General features: G+C 36.0%; 1 protein-coding gene across 5 annotated transcripts in view; it reads right to left on the bottom strand.

Annotated features, from left to right (window-relative positions):
- c17h14orf180 (chromosome 17 C14orf180 homolog) overlaps window positions 1–18,301 on the bottom strand; it is a 32,873-nt gene extending 14,572 nt beyond the window's left edge. Inside the window, exons 1-5 of one of the 5 annotated variants that reach the window (XM_051867703.1) lie at window positions 17,845–18,301; window positions 15,216–15,246; window positions 14,896–15,042; window positions 9,019–9,105; window positions 2,895–3,015 (exon numbers count right to left, since the gene is read on the bottom strand). In XM_051867703.1, coding sequence (XP_051723663.1) covers window positions 2,895–3,015; window positions 9,019–9,070 — 173 coding nt within the window. In that variant the 5' untranslated portion in view covers window positions 9,071–9,105; window positions 14,896–15,042; window positions 15,216–15,246; window positions 17,845–18,301. Of the gene's footprint in view, window positions 1–2,894; window positions 3,016–9,018; window positions 9,106–14,895; window positions 15,043–15,198; window positions 15,247–17,844 lie in introns of all 5 variants that reach the window. The other 4 variants (XM_051867704.1, XM_051867705.1, XM_051867701.1 and 1 more) reach the window with 4 other exon arrangements.
- Between the last annotated feature and the right edge of the window lie 1,408 nt (window positions 18,302–19,709).

Raw genomic sequence — 19,709 nt, 5'->3', positions numbered from 1 at the left:
CATTCGATAATGAATCCTTCACATATGCTTTGAATGTCACATTTTTATACTCTTCTGTTCTTCTCTCTTCAACGTACAGTATGTTTTTTAAAGCCAGTACATATGTCAGTGTGGTTATTATGGTCCTGCTTTAATTAATAATGACTAGGTGTTGGTTTGCACTGTTTTGGATTGTCCTCAAAAGACATTTGATCGGACACAACATGGCAAAGCTCTCAGCTACAAGAGCACTTCCTGCCCCAACACTGAAAGATTCAAGAGGCAAAACCACTTCCTATTCCCTCCATAGGACTTGAGCTACATTTTGTGTCAAAACTATAAGAGCTTTGTTACCTGAAAAATTAATACAAGCACATTTTGGGGTATCAGTGGGGTGTCAAATAAATAAATGGACGTGAAATATTGATTTGAAGATCAGTGATATAAGAATGTCCACTGTCCAAGGTAAAGAAAAGGAAAAAAAATGCATAAAATTCTAGTTTATTTTTCAAATTATATATATGGTCAGTTTGTGTGCAAATGTACATTTTTGTGTACATTTCCTACTTTTCCCACTTTTGATGTTATATCTAGTGAAAAATTACTATTGTCAATATTCGCTTAGTTTTCACCAAAGAAAAAAAAAACAACATAAAATTCTAGTTTATTTTATATATATATATATATATATTATATTATATATATATATTAATTCTGTTTTTCAGGGAGTCACTCCACATGACAATTTACAACCTTGCCTTGTCAGTTCCAATTATCATTATTATTATTATTTAGTTTTTTTGTTGCATATTGGATGGACCACATGACTCTGTTGGTCACCACATGTATTAAAAAAATAAATAAAAGGACATGAAATATTGATTTGAGGGTCAATGATATAAACTAACCATACCTTTTCAGTTCTAATATGTATATATATATTTAATATTTATATTTATTTATATATTTAAATATATATATATTTAATGTATTTGTTGTTGTTGCATGTTTCTGCATGTTGGTTGGACCACATGACTGTGTTGGTCACACCACATGACTTTCTAAAAAATGTTCTACGAAATAATATTATTAAGCCAAACTACTTAAGGTTTTCTGTTTAAGAATTTCATTCTATAAATCAATATGATTTCTTAGAAAGTCATGCGGTGCGACCAACATACAGATACATTGGCTGCATCCGAAAGCTGAAAAATGTTGCATACGGAGATATGAGGGCAACAAGGCATGTCTGAATCCAATGATCGTGTCACATCCTGTCTACCTTCATCTGATGGATTTCTGAAGGCAGCATAGATGTATCCTTCACTGCCTTTGATATCCCACAATCCTGTGCGTTCCATTTCGTGACAGTTGAGCTGGAAATTGCAGTTGGTGGTCAGTTTGTGTGCAAATTCACATTTTTGACCAACCTTTCCCACTTTTGATGTAATTTCTAGCGAGAAGTTACTATTGTAGTAATTAAGTATTCACTTAGTTTTCACCAAAGCTCTCTCTATTTTGTTGTAGATCATTAAATCATTACGCTGCCTCAGAAGTCTGTCCGAAATCAGTTTTGTGAGGTTCCTTCATGCATAAACTCTGCCTGCGAAGTCACTGCCTGATAAGGCAGCGAGGTAACAAGTTAGCTGCCTAAGCTTTCAGACACAGCCATTGTTATAGTAAGTACATTTATGAAATGTATGATTAAAAAAAAAGAAAAAAAGAATTAAAAGGTCAAAAAATGAGTGTCATGACATTGACCCTTAAACTGATATTAATGGGAGACATAATGAGGTCACATTTGTTCAGGTGGTTTTAAGCTGAATTAGCAACAACCTGACTGCTGTCCTAGTTGACCAACAGATCTTGAAGATCTACCCTCTTCAGGTTTCAAGAGTTACCCGACCCAAAGAGTTTAAAGGATTACATACAAATGGTGTGGATACCCCCACATTTCATTGTCCTGTGAAACATTATCGTATTGGGGCAGCAATAAAACAATCTCGTTCTCATTCAAGTTTAATGCCATCCTCTCTCCTGTGGCCTCCTTCCCCAGGACAATCAGGTTAAATGCTTTAAGTCCCCAACCAGTGCCAAACTGGGGTCATAAATGTCCACAAGTGTATGTGGTAGTGGCTTACAAAAGACCGCCTCATCTTTTTAAGCCCCTGAAGGAAAGCGGACACCTCTCTCAGTGTCCTAGTAACATTTGAAACCTTGAGACTCACATAACACAAGTCACCTTTCTCTTCCTCTCTCCATATGAGCGCACAATATAATAGGGGATTCCTAATACAGCATATTCCCATTATATTAACTGCATATTCCCATAATTCCCATAATCCCAGAATATTAACTGCACTCCCAGAATATCGTAGTTATTTCCTAAGTATTTTCTACCAAATTTAACCCTTTAAAATAAATATATATATATATATATATATATATATATATATAAACATATATGTGAAGTGTCAAATCAGGTGAAGTGCCCACAATTTTTAAAAATAATTTATATTTTCACTTTAATAAAGCCAGTTAAATTGAATGTTACCATATGAATCACTTCACTCTTCGAAAATGCATATGAATAATTTTCGTATTTGTTTATATTACAAACAAAAGTTACTAGAGTAGAGGTCAAGTACTTCTTGGATGAGACATAAAATGAGAATGTAGTGTGGACAGTTAGCACAAATAAAATGAGTCTGTGTAAATCTGGGCCAAATTATGTAAGAATGATTGAATATATCTTCCTAAATCATGTATCAAGAATATTAGTGCTCATTAAATGTCTTCTATCAATACACATTGATTTGTATTTGGCATTTTTGTCCAAATTAGACTAGTAAAACTATCTATCTATCATGCTGTAAGTATGCAGTGTCATTTTCACACTCAGTTCACTCTCCTACCTCTTGCTCATGATGCAGAGCTGAGCCAGTCTCTCAAGATCCTGGGCCTGAGAAGCCTGTTCTGATAACTCCTCTTGAGACAGACATCCTGAGGTTCCTAATGTTCCGTCTTCTTGAGACCCTGATTCACACAAAGTCTGTCAAAAACCTCAGAGACGATGTAAAAACACTCACAGAGACTCTCACACGTACAGAGACAAGACTGTGACAAGACTGAAAAAGACAGGGAGGGAGGGAAAGAGGGAGGGAGAGAGAGAGGGAGAGAGAGAGGGAGGGAGGGAGAGGAGAGACGGCCGATCACTGTCACCACACCCACAGATTTAAATGCTCTACAAGGAAATGAAACATATGAAAAACAGAAGCTTAGGAAGACCAACTGGAACTGGCAATTCCAAGAAGATTACAAAACATTTATATTTTCTGCCTGGGAATCAATATTGAAACGAAGACCTGATTGTAAGCTTAATGTCCTGGCAATACATGAGCAATATCACACGAGTAGGAGTGCGAAATGGCTCCATATCAGCACGGCTATGATTGGGCCATAGGTACAAGGCCGTAGGCCGAGTGTCGGAGACAATCACAGCCGTGCTGGTTTAGAGCCACATCACACTCCTACTCGTGTGATATTGAGTTTATACATCGGTTTGAAGGCACAAGTGTGTAAATAAATCAGAAACAACAACAGAGTGTATTTAAAAGCCCTCTTGTGTGCGGAACTACTTTCTTCCACCATGGATTCGAATCTCAAGTTGACAGCAAAAGATGACCCCAAGCCTCTGTTACTAATTCTAAAATGTCACTTTAGAACTAGCAACAAAGGAACGCTGAGTTATTTCATTGAAGCTTATTGTATTATGTAGAGTAGAGTATTATGAGAGAGAGATTGACTAAGCGAGTGTATTGCATCTGATATAGCATTTATTCTTCAGGTCAATCTTATAATAAAAAATCAGTTTGAATGTCTGCTGAGGAAAGCGATATCTTATGTAATAATGTAACTTTCATTGAAGTCAAAATCCCAATCACTAATAGACCCTTTCTCAATACTAAATACGGCATATTATTTACATAAAATATTATTTGAATTAACAAACATAGCCATTATATAAGTAGAAAATGTTTGTACAATAGGAAATAAACTATAAATAAAAATATAAAGTTATGAAACTTAACTTTGCCATTAGCCAAATCAATTTGCTCTAGAATAAATAATTAATAAGACCAAAGATTGCCCATTTGATATACCCAAAATGAATCTCAATGAATTAAATCTCGTGTTTACCCACTATCTACATAAGAACCAATGGCAAATTCTTGAAGGACTCGTCGAGATAAAGCTGTTCTCGGCAGGTACGCGAGCGCACCGCTGATGCTTGGAGCACACATCTCTGAAAACGTCTAAACAAATTTTCAAATAGGTGTTATGTTTATATATAAATCGCATGTTTGAGGTCTAAACAACTACATTCTCACCTAAAAAGCTTTTATAACTGCATTCCGTGACACAATAACAGTAGTATTTTTAAAATTATAGTGGGCTTATTCCTCCACCAGTGACGCTCACTATGAGAAATGCTGCCAGTATAGATCTGGCAAAAAACAAGTGGAGTGATGCAAATTTTGAAACGATTTCCATGTGATATTAGTAAAATAAAGGCTCCTATATGGAAAAGGCTCTCAGCCAATAAGATTCAAGAACCAGAGCTGTTGTATAAAAAATGAATAAACCATAATTCATGTCTCTTGCATTACTTTATTTCTTCCATGGAACACAAAAGGTGACTTTTTCAAAAATATCCTGGCCAGTTTTTGGTTTAATCAAAATTCTCGTGAGTGACAGAAAAGCATCATAAAAAGTGTCACAAAAGTGGTCCACATCACTTATACGCTATATTCAGAGTCTTCAGATGTCATACAGTAGTTTTGTGTGAGAAACAAATTAAATTTTAAAGGTATAGTTCACCCAAAAATGAAAATTTGATGTTTATCTGCTTGCCCCCAGGGCATCCAAGATGTAGGTGACTTTGTTTCTTCAGTAGAACACAAATGATGATTTTTAACTCCAACCGTTGCGGTCTGTCAGTCGTATAATGCTTGTCAATGGGAACTCCATCTATAGGAGTCAAAAAAACATGCACAGACAAATCCAAATTAAACCCTGCGGCTCGTGACAACACACTGATGTCCTAAGACACGAAACGATCGGTTTGAACAGTATTTATATCATTTTTCACCTCTAAAACACCACTACGTCCAACTGCCTTGCGCATCCAGTTGGTGAGGTCTGAACGCGCTCTGACAACGGAAGTAATGTCTCGCACTCTTTGAAGTATAAGCGCTAGACATCACTTCTGTCATCAGAACGCGTTTTCTGACCTCACCAACCGGATGCACAAGGCAGTTGGACGTAGTGGTGTTTTAGAGGTGAAAAATGATATAAATACTGTTCGGTTTCTCGCACAAACCAATCATTTCGTGTCGTCACGAGCCGCAGGGTTTAATTTGGATTTGTCTGTGCATGTTTTTTTATAGATGACTCTTATAGATGGAGTTATCATTGACAAGCATTATACGACTGACAGACCGCAACGGTTGGAGTTAAAAATCATCACTTGTGTTCTACTGAAGAAACAAAGTCACCTACATCTTGGATGCCCTGGGGGTAAGCAGATAAACATCAAATTTTCATTTTTGGGTGAACTATCCCTTTAAGCTGTTGTTCACTGAAAGCTCTCCTTGACATGTTCATGAGAGAAGTATAGTGATGTCCAACACAAGAATGAATTGTATTTTTGAGTCAGATCTTTCTTTCCTTTTGTGTTCCATACAAAAAAATAAAATAAAAAAATGACATGACATGACATGATGGTGAGTAAATTATGAAATATGAAACAATTTTCTTTTCTTTTTTTGGGATAAAATATTGCTCTATAAATCTTATAAATCTTTGTGCAGTGTAATCAAAACTCCTGTCGTGACCATGTAAAGCTAGTAAACCCAGCAAATCTCTGGAGTACACTTACTGTACGCATACCCTAGTGTACATGTAAAAAACGAAGCATCATTTGTATAAGATGCAGCAAAAGGCATGAGATGCGAGCGCAACGGTCAAACACATCTGTCATCTGTCACATCTGTTTACATATAAAACAATGAAAAACACAATGCACTTCTGTATACAAACCTAATTTTACTGGATCAATACACCTGTTGAACGTTACAGACACCATATCACTATACAGAGAAATCCTTTGGTGTATCCAGACTGCATGATGGGAACTGAGTAAGGCCAGAGGGTAGAAATCACAGCAGCACTGGTACAAAGTGCTGATTCAGGCAGCGTTTCCATGGTACTCAACAGCTCTTTAATGAGGTAATGCATCGCGTGGTCATATATCTCTCTAGGCTCTTGTACTCTCTGCCAGTGCTAGAGCTCTATGCTGTCTCAGCAGCTGCAGACAGTCTGAGGAATGGCAGACGTCCACCATGGGAAGAGATCAATGGGTCTCCATCCATAAATACTGGTTCATCTCACAGCAAATAAAGATTTGTTAAATATATTACTGCTCTCTGACAGGACCTTGGGGACAGCTTTGAATGTTGGGTCAGTTTTCAGTGTTTTGCGGAAGCTGACTTGAACCCTTGCGATTTATTTGCTGCAAACTTGTGGTTAATCTGTGGCAAATTTATGCCAGTGTTTGCCAGAAGAAGGTTTGAAAAGGACAGAGATTATTATTTCCTGAAATTTACTGAATGTATGCCGGTTACTTCATTGCGCCAGTAGATAAATAGGTATGCTTACATACACTAGTTTTCATCAATCCAAATGAACCCAGTCTGATTTCAGATTCTAAAAGTTTATTTGAACCCTAAACGTTGCACTCTTGATTCACATATTCGTGTACATTTAGGCTATTCCAAACAAAACTTAAGCGCCTGTGCACTGCCCTAGTCACCGAATTCAAAAGCAGAGAAAGGCACCATGATAATGTAACCGAGTAAAGCACCAGTGTTGCCTTAATGACATGCATGTCAGAAAAGCTTTATAGCAAATATTTAGTAAATATTCAGTATCCCCCACTGACCAGTTTGAAAGATGTGAGATGTAAATAAACATACATTTGTATGACGTAAATCGTATGTAAACATACACATCACAGCACTGCACATGTGCAGTTAAGTCGGATTCAAGTGTTCACATGCTTAAGGGTCATTGACAAATAAGGTTTTTAAAAGTGTAAAAGGTTTTATTAAGTGTTAACAATGAGATTATGTGGTTTTTATAATCAATTAACACTGCTTTTGTCATTTATTACAAGATGGACAAAATTTGTCACCAAAAAAGTCATTAGGTTTAACCAAAATTTCAGTTTTACCGAACACTTTTGGTTATACCGAATGACGATATTTTTAAACAATGCTAACAGGCTGGTATCTAGCTAGCTAGCTAGTTAGCTTGCTAGCCAGCTAGCAAAAGGACAATCAAACATTTTATATTTAGTACAAGTTTTTAAATATTACAACATTTTCCATGTTTTATAGCGGTTGTACCAAATGACATGATGTTTCGGGACATGCGTGTGAGCAAGTGACATTATTTTTTCAAATAGTTAAAAGAGAGTTAGTTACTTTGCTTCACAACCATGTGGTCCTTTGCAGGTGTCTGAATGATGTCACATCCTGTCACATGATATTGACTGCATGACTTGATCCAAAATGGTCCTTTTATATTGCTTACTCCGAATGACATCAATGAAATTCATTTTTCTGGACATTCTTTCTCACAACAAAGCAACGACTTCTACACATAATTTAAATACCATTTTGCACTATGTTGATATGTGATGTTATAAAATCATTCCAGAATAAAAAAATATATACATTTATTACATTTTAAGATATTTTAATCACAAATGAAATGACTGTATTGGCCTTTGGACGGTTAAACCGAATGACATCTTGACACTTCAAAATCTTGTTATCTTCTAAAAGCTTTTGGATTCAATAAAATAGATCAAGTTGTTATACCTTACATAGTTTGGATGTCATCTGTTTTTTATTATTATTAAGGCCTTTGGACCAAAAAAAAAAAAAAAAAAGTCACGTCATTGACCCTTAATTTTACATGCTTTAAATAATGATCAGATTATTTTAGGTCTACACCACAACCTTCAATCTCAGCCATCAATCCGATTTTCAACTGATTATTTGGGTGCATGTAAACATATAGCTAGTGAATCATTTAGTCAAAATACTGATTCATTCAGGAATGAAACAAGCAAAATATGAAAAATGTAATTTGGTTATATTAGATGTGTCCTCTTAATTAACATAACCCTTAATAATGATCGCTGTATTGCAACGGTCGCATCTTGTGCACCGGTGAACAAATGTGTAAAAAACAAATGTGCCAAAGCCGTTTTATGCCATTTGCAGTGCCCTTTGAACTGAACATGTATAATAAAGGTTATTTATTGGCATTAATGGTTCCATGAATAACTTTTAACATCCATAGAACCTTTGCATTGCCTAGAAGGTTCTTTATAGTAAAAAAAAAAGATTCCAAAAATTAAACAAAAATGGTGCTTTAGTGCAAAAATTCCCTTTTGGAACCTTTCAATTCAAGAGTATATGTTCCCTTCAAATTGGAATTTCACTTAAAATGGCACAATACCCTATGAAGTCTACTTTGCAGGGCACTTGCTATTGATCGGAATGCACCTAATATCTTTATGAGTAAGCCATTGAATCATTCACTGAACTAATTAGTTCATGAACATTGATTCATTCTGGAAGGAAAGACCACTATTGTTTTGCTAGGTTGATTCAGCTTTGACTTTGTTTGGAACTATTTTTGCTGATAGAGCAAAAACACACAAAGTAACTGGCAATATTATTGTATTTGAAATGTAAGTTATTCACTATTAACTTCTTGTTTGTTGAACAGTTCATGCTCTCACAATTATGCTGGTGACATGCTTGTGTGATATTGCTTAAATATATCACTGTATACAGCTATGATGATAATGTCTATAGTGAATGATACAGTACTGATCAAGGAGACACATGTCCACAGCATCATAAAAATATATTTACGTAAAGCCATAAAAAGTGAACTTGCCTGTGCTGGCCTGCAGCGAGGTGAGCTCGATCAGTGCCACTTCGTAAAACATCTTCTCCGCCTGAATGAACTGCAGAGCTTTCCCATCTGATTTTACACGGGTGAAGGATTAGACATGCTTGTCACCATGAAATAATCTTTTGTTATGATCACACACACCCGCCCAATTACTCCAGCTCAGTGAAATCCTGATTTGTTCAGCTGCTAGCATCACCAAAGACAATATAACACTGGTTTTCACTGAAAATGTAATGTATTACCTAAACAGAAAAACAGTCAAACATAAAATCCCTATAGCTCAAAGCATGTTTGATATTTTGATTGGTTAGTGTTTGTGTCACCTTCTCGTTTTAGCTCTATAGAAAGACACAAAGCTCTCGGGCGGTTCTATAAATAGTCACTAAAGAGTTTGTTCAATGTTTTCAAAGGCATGTCATTACAGTCTCTTTGTAAGAAGATCATATTTGCCCTTAGTGTCATTACAAAAACACGGCCAGAAAGGAAAATGTTCTTAAAATAGGCATCAATGACCTAGATAATGACAGTATTTGTATGTGCAGTGACTTGCTGATGTTTCTATTTTGGTCTCATAAAGTACATCTGGAACTCTTGTTAGAATTTTGAAAGGTTGCTTTGGCTACAGTACTAATTATATTATACAAACAAACCAGAAAATCATATATATTAAGCAGCTCATCTGTTTTCTTTGAAAATAATAAGAAATGTTTTCTAAGCACCAAATCAGTATATTAGAATGATTTCTGAAGGATCATGTGACACTGAAGACTGGAGTAATGATGCTGAAAATTCAGCTTTGCCATCACAGCAATAAATTATATTTTAAAATACATTCAAATTGAAAATTTTAAACTTTAATAATAGTTCACAGTATTACTGGTTTACTGCATTTTGGATTAAAAAAACAGCATAAGAGCATAAGAGACTTCTTTCAAAAACATTAAAATTTTACCGACCGCAAACATGTGAATAGTTTTTGGCGCACTAGTTTTCAAAAACAATTTGAGGTGTCATTTATGACTATAGCACAAACTATGAATAACATCCCAATGTTTAATACCAAAAGTATGAGCAATAGTAACAGTGGAGCTGTAGTAAAAGATGACAGAATATTCATTTTTGGGTGAACTATCCCTTTCGTGTGTTTATAGATTGTGACTCTTTTTCGAGTATCGTACATTGATTGATTTGGTGTGTGTCTCATTGTAAGCAGTGCAGAGTTATGTTGTCCCTCTTAAAACGATCTTTTCCAAGAATGAGCAGCATACTCCCAGGTGTCCTGGACATATTTTTAGATCCCAGCTGGCTGAGGAACATCTGAATTTGCTGACTAACCGCATGGGGATCAGTTTGAAAGTGATAAATCTATTTGTGGTTCATGTGATGCTAACCCTTGAATTAGATGTGGAGGAGAGACCAGGAACAAATGCATTCTGCGTGGATTTTGTAGTCATTTTTGTCGTTCATTTAGCATTGTCTTCTGATTAAAGGCCTGTGTCCTTATGCTTCATGTTTTCAGAAATATTGCTTAGTATACTAGTATACAATATACAGTAGTCAGTGTTATTTTAGTATTATTGAGATACTATTATAGTTTTTATTAATATTTTGAATTTGTTTTTGATTCATTTTCATTTTAGTTAAAGTTTTAGTAATTTTGTTCTTTTTTTGTAATTTTTTTTTTTCAAATGTCTATATAATTATTATTATTTATTTTTTTTAGTTAACATTTATTTTAATTTAAAGGGTTAGTTAGTCCAAAAATGAAATTTCTGATAGAAATTAACTATAACCCTGTAGTAGGTATTTTATATGTTGTATGTATCTGATATATATTATATATTATATATATATACACACACACACACACACATACACACACTTCAAACTAATTTGAAATATTAAATATTAAATTTAATATTAAATATGCTTCTTTTCTGCCATTTTTTTTTTATTTTTTTATTTTTTGCTGTACTTTTAACCAGCCAAATGTGATTTTTAGTAGATATATGAAGTCATTCCACATTCCATGTTTCATATTTATTATCTAACACACTGACACACATTTTAATTGTGGCTGAATTGTCCAAATATTTTTTGCATTTTCTGTATATGACTCATAATCTTTGGTATGAATTGGGTGCCAACTCTAAGATTACTTTTGACAGTTATGCAGCTTCAAATCTCAGATATGCAGCACAGAAATTTTAAAAAGAACCATCTAAAAATAAGTTGTGCATACTAGCTTTAGGAATAAAGAGTGCTTCTGAATTCTTAAAGATGCATTGGCAAAGCAGATATGTGCATTAATTATCCCTATACCAGCTCTGGTGCTTTAGAGGAAATATGCAGCGCTTTATCAACAAATAAATATCCTAGCTGTGTCCTTCTGCTTGGCATGTATATTTCCCGCCATCTCAGCATGACTGTGGGAGCAATTTCTATATTTCTTTTTCTTGTTGATCTTCCCGGAGTGTCAATCACAGCCACTGTATCTATTCCCGGTCAGAAAATGAGTACAAGATGAAAGTTACGTGTCTTTCATCTTCCTGAATTGCAACTCTTTTGATGTCATACATGTAACTGAAGAGATGGTGTCGTATAATATGTTTTTAACTTTCAAGCTTTGTGGCATCCAATCTTTCTTTTTACACAAAAGTTAGGGGTTGGTAAGATTCTTAATGTTTGTGTTTTTTTTGTTTTAGTCTCTTAGGCTCACCAAGGCTGCATTTATTTCATTAAATACAGTAAAAACAGTAAATATATATATATATATATATATATATATATATATATATATTATTACAATTAATTACAATAATGTTTACTGTTTTAATATATTTTTTAAAATGTAATTTATTCCTGATTTTTCAGCAGCCATTACACTATTGCAATCAAGATTAATTTTTTCAGGATTCTTTGATGAACAAAGTTAAAAAAAAAAAAAAATCTGAATTTATTTTAAATATAAAATTTTGTAAGATTATAAATGTCTTCACTGTCACTTTCTTTTTATCAAATTAATATATCCTTACTGAATAAAAGTATTAAAGGTAGGGTAGGCAATTTCGAAGCGGCTAGCATTAGCAAGCTAGCTTTGAAAACGTTAGATCCCAACCTCACTTCAGAGCTCTGTCTCTAAAGCCACGCCTCCTTCAAAACACATACATGCACACAGCAGAGTCTGCAAAGCGTCACAAGATGACAATAGGACATCACGGGTTGCCTTCTTTAAATTATGTTCACGACATGGCGTGAACGCAGCATAAGCTCATTGTTTTGGTTCAGGAGGAACTGTAGAAGGCGGCTGCTGTTCGTTTGCAGAGCTTGGTGACTGTGTGTCTACAACTCTGCATAGTAGGTGTGTAACGGTACACAGAAGTCACGGTTTGGCACGTACCTCAGTTTTGTAGTCACGGTTCAGTACAATAGAAAAAATGGTCACTAGTTTTAGGGTCCAGTTCTCACTAATATCTAACTATTATAACTTCTGCCTCAATAAACCCCTAATTACTGCTTATTAGTTAGTAAGGTTGTTAAGTTTAGGTATTGAGTAGGATTAAGGGATGTAGAATAAGGTCATGCAGAATAAGGCATTAATGTGTGCTTTAAACAGCCAATGTCTTAGTATTATCCATGCTACTAAGCAACTAGTTAATAGTAAGAATTGGATCCTAAACTAAAGTGTTACCAGAAAAAGCAACAAATCCCCAATGCTAGGTTTTTTTTTCTTCATTTATTTTGAACAGACAGTAGTGCAAATTACAGTTTGTTCCACCTAGGGGCATTTATTCCCCCTGAGGTAGTTGGAACAGTGCAGCCTCCTTTAGTGTATTAAGCACTAAGCAGTAAACAGAATGCACTCTTGCATAGGTCATATTTTTTTGCAGAGCTGATAAAAAAAACAAAAGGTATTTGGTCACAATCAGCTACAAAAATGAAAAGCACCTTGTGTTATAAAAGTACAAAATAAACAAAAAATAAAACTTGTGCTTTAGGAGTGTTACAATTTGCTATATTTAAACATTCAAAGCTTAATCCCAACCCTCCTATACTTAATTTTCCGTGCTCCGCTCCATTTCATGCACATTTCAGAGCATAAGCCTTTCAAAGTATACACCTTTGTCCATGAGCACAGAAAGACGCATTTGACGCGAGTGTGCCTCTAGAGGACTTGTTTTCAAGCGGTCATTCGCACATGCGCTGTTCTTCTTTTGCTCTTTTTCTTGTTGTGGCAGTCAGCAGTGTTGCATTACAGTGCGCCCCCTTCTGGATTGGAGTGTGGATTGACTGTGACTAACTGTATTTGTCATCAACCGCATGAACTGAACCGTGACGTCCGTACCATATGGTATGGTTTACATCTACCGTTACACCCCTACTAGCCTTATGGAACGGGCTGATGACGTGTGATGTCTGCATGAGCAGGGATGCGTGGAGGTATGCAAATACATACACTGACAGACAGGTAAGTCATCGTATCAATGATTGGACGATCGTTCTTTGGTCCTCAGACTTCCACAGATAATATATGTACATTTTTTAATATTTAGACCACTTCTATTATTGATTGCTATCAGGATGTGAAGAGAGCTTCAACCAGAATAACAAAAAGTATTTATGAAAAAAAAAAATTGCCTACCCTACCTTTAATTTCTTTTTTTTTTTTTTTTTAAATCTTACTGACAACCGAACTTTTGCAATTTTCTGTGCTGGACTATGGTTGGTCGCTTCAAATGTCAATCAAATGCTCTTTTCCTGTGTATGTATGTGGGCAGTTCTGTCAAAATAAGGTGGACCAGACAATTGACATTGCAAGAAAGTATATGTGTTCTACACGTTACAAAAGGGCTATATAGCAGTAAAAGTGGTTCTTGGCTCATAATCATAGGGGAACCACTTCTGGTGCTATGTAGCACCATATCTTTAAAGGTGCTCTACAGCACCTTTGTCAAATGCTGCTATGTAGAACCCATAAGAGGTGCCATATCGCAATTTATTTCTTCAACAAAAATGGTGCTGAACAGCACCAACAGTGGTTCTTTGGCTCGGCAAGAACCTTTAAAGGGGCTTAACAGGTTCTTTGTACAGCAGTGGTGCTATATAGCACCTTAACCACCCCAAAGAACCACTGAAGAACCGCTGAAGAACCATACAGGGGCTTAACAGGTTCTGTATACAGTAGCGGTGCTATATAGCACCACAGTCATCCCAAAGAACCAGTGAAGAACCGCTGAAGAACCACTGAAGCACCAAGATTTGGTGCTATACAGCACTTAAAGTGGTTCCCCCATGATTACGAGCCAAATAACCACTTTTAGTACAATATAGCACCATTTTTTTTAGAGTGTAACTCAGTATTCTGCCTTTTACTGATATATAGGCTATGCATGAACACTGGTCAATATGAAGATAACAGAAGGGCAGAACATTCCAGATAAAATCCCTGTGTAACCACATTCAATTCATCCTCAGCTCCTAAAATCCCCTATTCCAAATTCCCTTGTTGTGCATTGATTTGACAGACTAATGTTTTGCATGTAATTAAAGAGCTTATTCAATTAAATGATAAAATCTACATCAATTATTTCTCTTTTATGTAATTACACAGAGATCACATTTTTCACCAAGTCCCACCACTATTTACTGGTTAAGATCAGAGCAAATATGTTGAAACCAATTCACATGTAATTGGATTTTAATTGGAAAAGAGGTTATGAATGATCTGGGTTAATGACTTAGGTCATGTAAATGACCCATTTGAGCTGAAACTACCAGCCTTGAACCCGTTTAAACTCTGTGCTTTAGTAATTGAGAGGCCATGGGTTTAAGAGGGAATGTATGTCATGTAACACTAGCCTTGCTGTTAACTGCAGTCCGTAGATGAATAATGACAGTAGAGCTCATGCTGGGTCTATGCAGGTTAATTAGCTGTGATGCTCTTTCAGCTGACATACGATAAGTGTCCACAAATCGTCTTAGGAAAAAGACCACACTCTGAAGAAGCTCCAGTTGTCAAGGCCTTGCGATAACCAAACTGCACAATTGTTTTGCACGTACATTATGAAACATACAGAATTTCATTACATGCATGTTTGTTGTGCAGATAAAAAGGATTTTTTACTTAATGTTCAGTACACAATGTTGAGTGAGGGCTGATACCTTATCAAAAAGGATACAATTCTTCTCGTCAATGTAGAGTTCAGCAATCTGTATGAAGGAATTAAGAGAGAATATTGTCTGAAAAATTGCTTTACAGAATAAAAGAGTGAAAGCATGTCCCATAGGTACAGTAACATTTAGCCCTTAAACAAACAAATAAACAAAATTTGCATTAAGAAAGTTAAGCTTATTTTAAAGACCTTTAGCATTTTGACATTACTTTCATGAGAATTAAGCACATTCCCTCTCTTTCTCATTACCATAATGTGTCATTCATTCATATAAACTGATAAACTATACAGCTGACTGGTTCTCCTAAAGCTGGCCAATCAATCATTTGGCCAATTAAAGTTTTTGTTCTATCTACAGTATGTAACCTATTTATTTCCATCCTGAACTGGCTCAACTCAGTGCAGCACGCCATGGGAATTTTCCTAGCCCCCCACCTTCCCCAGCACCACCTGCCTAGTTCTGCTAGGGGTTTTCTCCCTACTTTCCTTGCAGCAGCTTGTATTCTATTTCCTGTATTTATGTGCATTTTTTGGCAGTAGCCTTCACTCATGCCAGCAGCAGCAGCATAGCAGATCTAGTCCACCAAGACAAATATGTACAATCTATTCTTATTTCATATCAATAAAATGTTTAATTTTATTCTGAGAGTTGTCATGACTGTATATATATATATATATATATATATATATATGCATTTTTGGCAGTAATCTGGAATAAGTGCTTAAATTGCTTAAATAAGTGCTAAAAATGAAAAATGAAAATTATCCCATGATTTACTCACCCTCAAGCCATCCTAGGTGTATATGACTTTCTTCTTTCAGACGAACACAATCGTCTATATAGTTATATTAAAATATATCCTGGCTCTTCCAAGCTTGTTAATGGTAGTGAAGGGGGCGTGAGATTTTGAAGCCCAATAAGTGCATCCATCCACCATAAAATTAATCCATACAGCTCCAGGGGGTTAATAATGGCATTCCAAAGCGAAGCAATGGGTTTTTGTAAGAAAAATATCCATATTTAAAAGTTTATAAACTATAATAAATAGCCTCCAGTAGACAGCCGTACGCATCGATTTACAGCGAAAGAATGACCTCTAACCTTACAAAAGCGGAAGCAGTAAGGATAGAGCAAAACAAAACACCGGTCATGAGTTAAAAGTCTAAAATGAGAAATTTTAAAGGGAAATGTCAGAGGATTTCTATATAAGAGAAGAGGAGCTTGAGTTTGTTGCCCAGCCCTATTTGTTTGAATCACGACAGGTGTCTAAGCTTACGCTTCTCCTACATCCTCTTTTGGCGTAAATCGATGCGTACGGCTGTCTGCCTGAAGGTAGTTATTATTATAGTTTATAAAGTTTTAAATATGGATATTTTTTCTTACAAAAACCCATCGCTTCGGTTCAGAACGCCTTTATTAACCCCCTGGAGCTGTGTGGATTAATTTTATGATGGATGGATAGACTTTTTTGGGCTTCAAAATCTCACACCCCCTTCACTACCATTATCAAGCTTGGAAGAGCCAGGATATATTTTAATGTAACTCCGATTGTGTTCGTCTGAAAGAAGATATTCATATACACCTAGGACGTCTTGAGGGTGAGTAAACCATGGGATAATTTTCCTTTTTGGGTGAACTATCCCTTTAAATGTCATGAAAATTATGACACAATGCAAACAATTTTAATGTTCCTAAAATTAAATTAATGAAACAATTCATTGTCTTTAAGCACAATAAAATCTGATTTTTCTTCCTTTTGAATGTAGGCTAAAATATGACCTGAACACGTTGGCTTGTCAGATTCACTCAAAAAGTAACATTCTAGTTAGTTATAACTTTCAACATTTTTAACATACCTCAGATGAAATGTTATAGTCAATGTTAGTGATAAATATTAGCAAATACTAAATATGTCTTTTTCGTAAGGTCAGAAGCAACTCCATCTGGCCAATGTCAAACCACACATTCCAGGACTCTTGTGTAAGAGACACTGTTTATATTCTGGACATTGCTTGCGACCCTTGTGAGAGACTATAACAGCAGAGTGAGTAAGCAGGGCTGAGGGTCTCTATCTGACAGACTGTCATCTAATGGATACCATGATTACTCAAGTGAAGTGAACACAAAGAAATATGTACTAGTTGCGGACATTATAAGATAAATTGCCCTGATGTTTCATGTAAACACATGATGAACACTGAATGACTCTTGCAATAGCTTGCAACACAACGATAAACAAACCTTGCTTAAGCGTCAAGGCCATATCAAGCATGTCTCCTGCTGTGTACTAGCAAACAAACGTGACCACACACTCTTTGCATATGAGATAATGTGTTTGCTGTGTCGGCTCAAGCTGCCAGTGCACAGCATGAATGTTTCAGAATGCATTTGCCTGTGTAAAATATGCATTGACTGAAAGCTAGTTTTAGGTTAGTGTGCCATCGAACCATTAAAAAACTGCATGCAAGAAGTTTTTGCATGCAAACTATAGCTTTATGTACAATAAACTGAATTATGTGAACATGCATTTACATGCATGCTATATACCAACATTTTGTGTGTGTGTGTGTGTGTGTGTAAATTGGGTTCTATCCCATAATGCATCATAACAGTGCTCCATCCTGCAGGGCTCACCTGATGCAGGCAGTTGGGAAGCGAGTGGAAGCTCTGCACATGTGTGAGTCCCAGCAGGCAGCTCAGAAAGCAGTGCAGAGCAGCTTGGGAGTCTCCTTCCTGCTGGAGCTGCCTGCCCAGTTCAAACAAACCCTCACGGCTCCCGTTCAGCATCCCGTGCCTGGGATGGCCCGCCAGAGAGACCTGCCGCGCGCGTTCACGTGCCAGACAGCCGCTGCACTTACGTCTCCCATCTGAGCTGCCGCACGGACATGGAGAAACAGAGAGAGACGCTCGAAAAACAGTCGAAAGAAGAGAGATCGGTCGCTGCAATCTCAAAACAGGAACAGATCACTGCTTCTCCTCTCCCTCCTCCTACGATCCGTAAGAGTCAAGGGCAGGAGGCGTGGGTGCGTGGGAGGGAGGAAGAGAGGGATTGTGGGGGGAGGAGAGGAGACGGCACCGGCGTTCAGCGCCGCCCACGCTGTATCGCATGGAAGTCAGGACTTGAGAGGATTTGTCGTTTGAGTGACGGGGCTCGTGGCCAATTGTTGTACAGCAACAGCAGCACAGATGAGGGAGTCTTAAAGGAAATTATTCTCTTTACACTACAAGTGGTGACACTAAAAAAAATATTTGCAGATGTTATTCTGAGAGATTACTTGTATGTTAATGGGCTAGCCTACCTTAAAATTATAAGCTTAGTTGCTGCATGTAATGAATGATGGGTTTAGACAGAGTTAAAGGGTTAATTCACCCAAAAATGAAAATTCTGTCATTTATTACTCACCCTCATGCCGTTCCACACCTGTAAGACCTTCGTTAATCTTCGGAACACAAATTAAGATATTTTTGTTGAAATCCGATGGCTCAGTGAGGCCTCCATAGCCAGCAATGACATTTCCTCTCCAAGATCCATTAATGTACTAAAAACATATTTAAATCAGTTCATGTGAGTACAGTGGTTCAATATTAATATTATAAAGCGACGAGAATATTTTTGGTGCGGCAAAAAAAAACAAAATAATGACTTATATAGTGATGGCCGATTTCAAAACACTGCTTCAGGAAGCTTCAGAGCATTATGAATCAGCGTGTCGAATCAGCGGTTCGGAGCGCCAAAGTCACGTGATTTCAGAAGTTTGGCGGAATGAGGATTCGATACACTGATTCATAACGCTCCGTTACGCTCGGTTTCATGTTTTATGGGGACATTTCATAGACATAATGATTTTTATACTGTACAAACTTTATATTCTAACCCCTAACCCTACCCCTAATCTACCCATCAAACTTTCTGCATTTTTACATGTTCAAAAAACATCATTCTGTATGATTTATAAGCTGTTTTCCTCACAGGGACCAAAAAATGTCTCCACAAGGACAAGGATTTCAGATATTTGCCATCAGATATTGCCCTAATTATTAATTATTAAATTGTAATAAAATATTATTACAATTTCATATAACTGTTCTCTATTTGACTATATTTTAAAATGTAATTTATTACTGTAATGGCTATTACTCCAGTTTTCAGTGTCACATGATCCTTCAGAAATTCTGATATGCTGAGCTCAAGAAACATTTCTTATCATTATCAGTGTATAAGTGTTTGTTAACAGTTGTGATTCCTATTTGTTGTGAAAATCATGATGCCTTTTTAGGGTACTTTTTGAATGAAAACATCAAAAGAACAACATTTATTTGAAATATAGAGATTTTGTGATATTATAAATGTCTTTACTGTCACTTTTAATCAATTTAATGCATCTTTACTGAAAAAAAGTATGTATTTCCTTTCAATAAATAAATAAAGAAAATAAATAAAGAAATAATATTAAGTATAATAGACAAAAATGTAATGTGACACATGAAGTTTTCTGCTG

This window comes from Ctenopharyngodon idella, chromosome 17, assembly GCF_019924925.1.
Source record: "Ctenopharyngodon idella isolate HZGC_01 chromosome 17, HZGC01, whole genome shotgun sequence".
Taxonomy (NCBI): domain Eukaryota; kingdom Metazoa; phylum Chordata; class Actinopteri; order Cypriniformes; family Xenocyprididae; genus Ctenopharyngodon; species Ctenopharyngodon idella.
The sequence above is the reverse complement of the archived record's forward strand: the minus strand, read 5'-3'. Positions and strand labels throughout refer to the sequence as shown.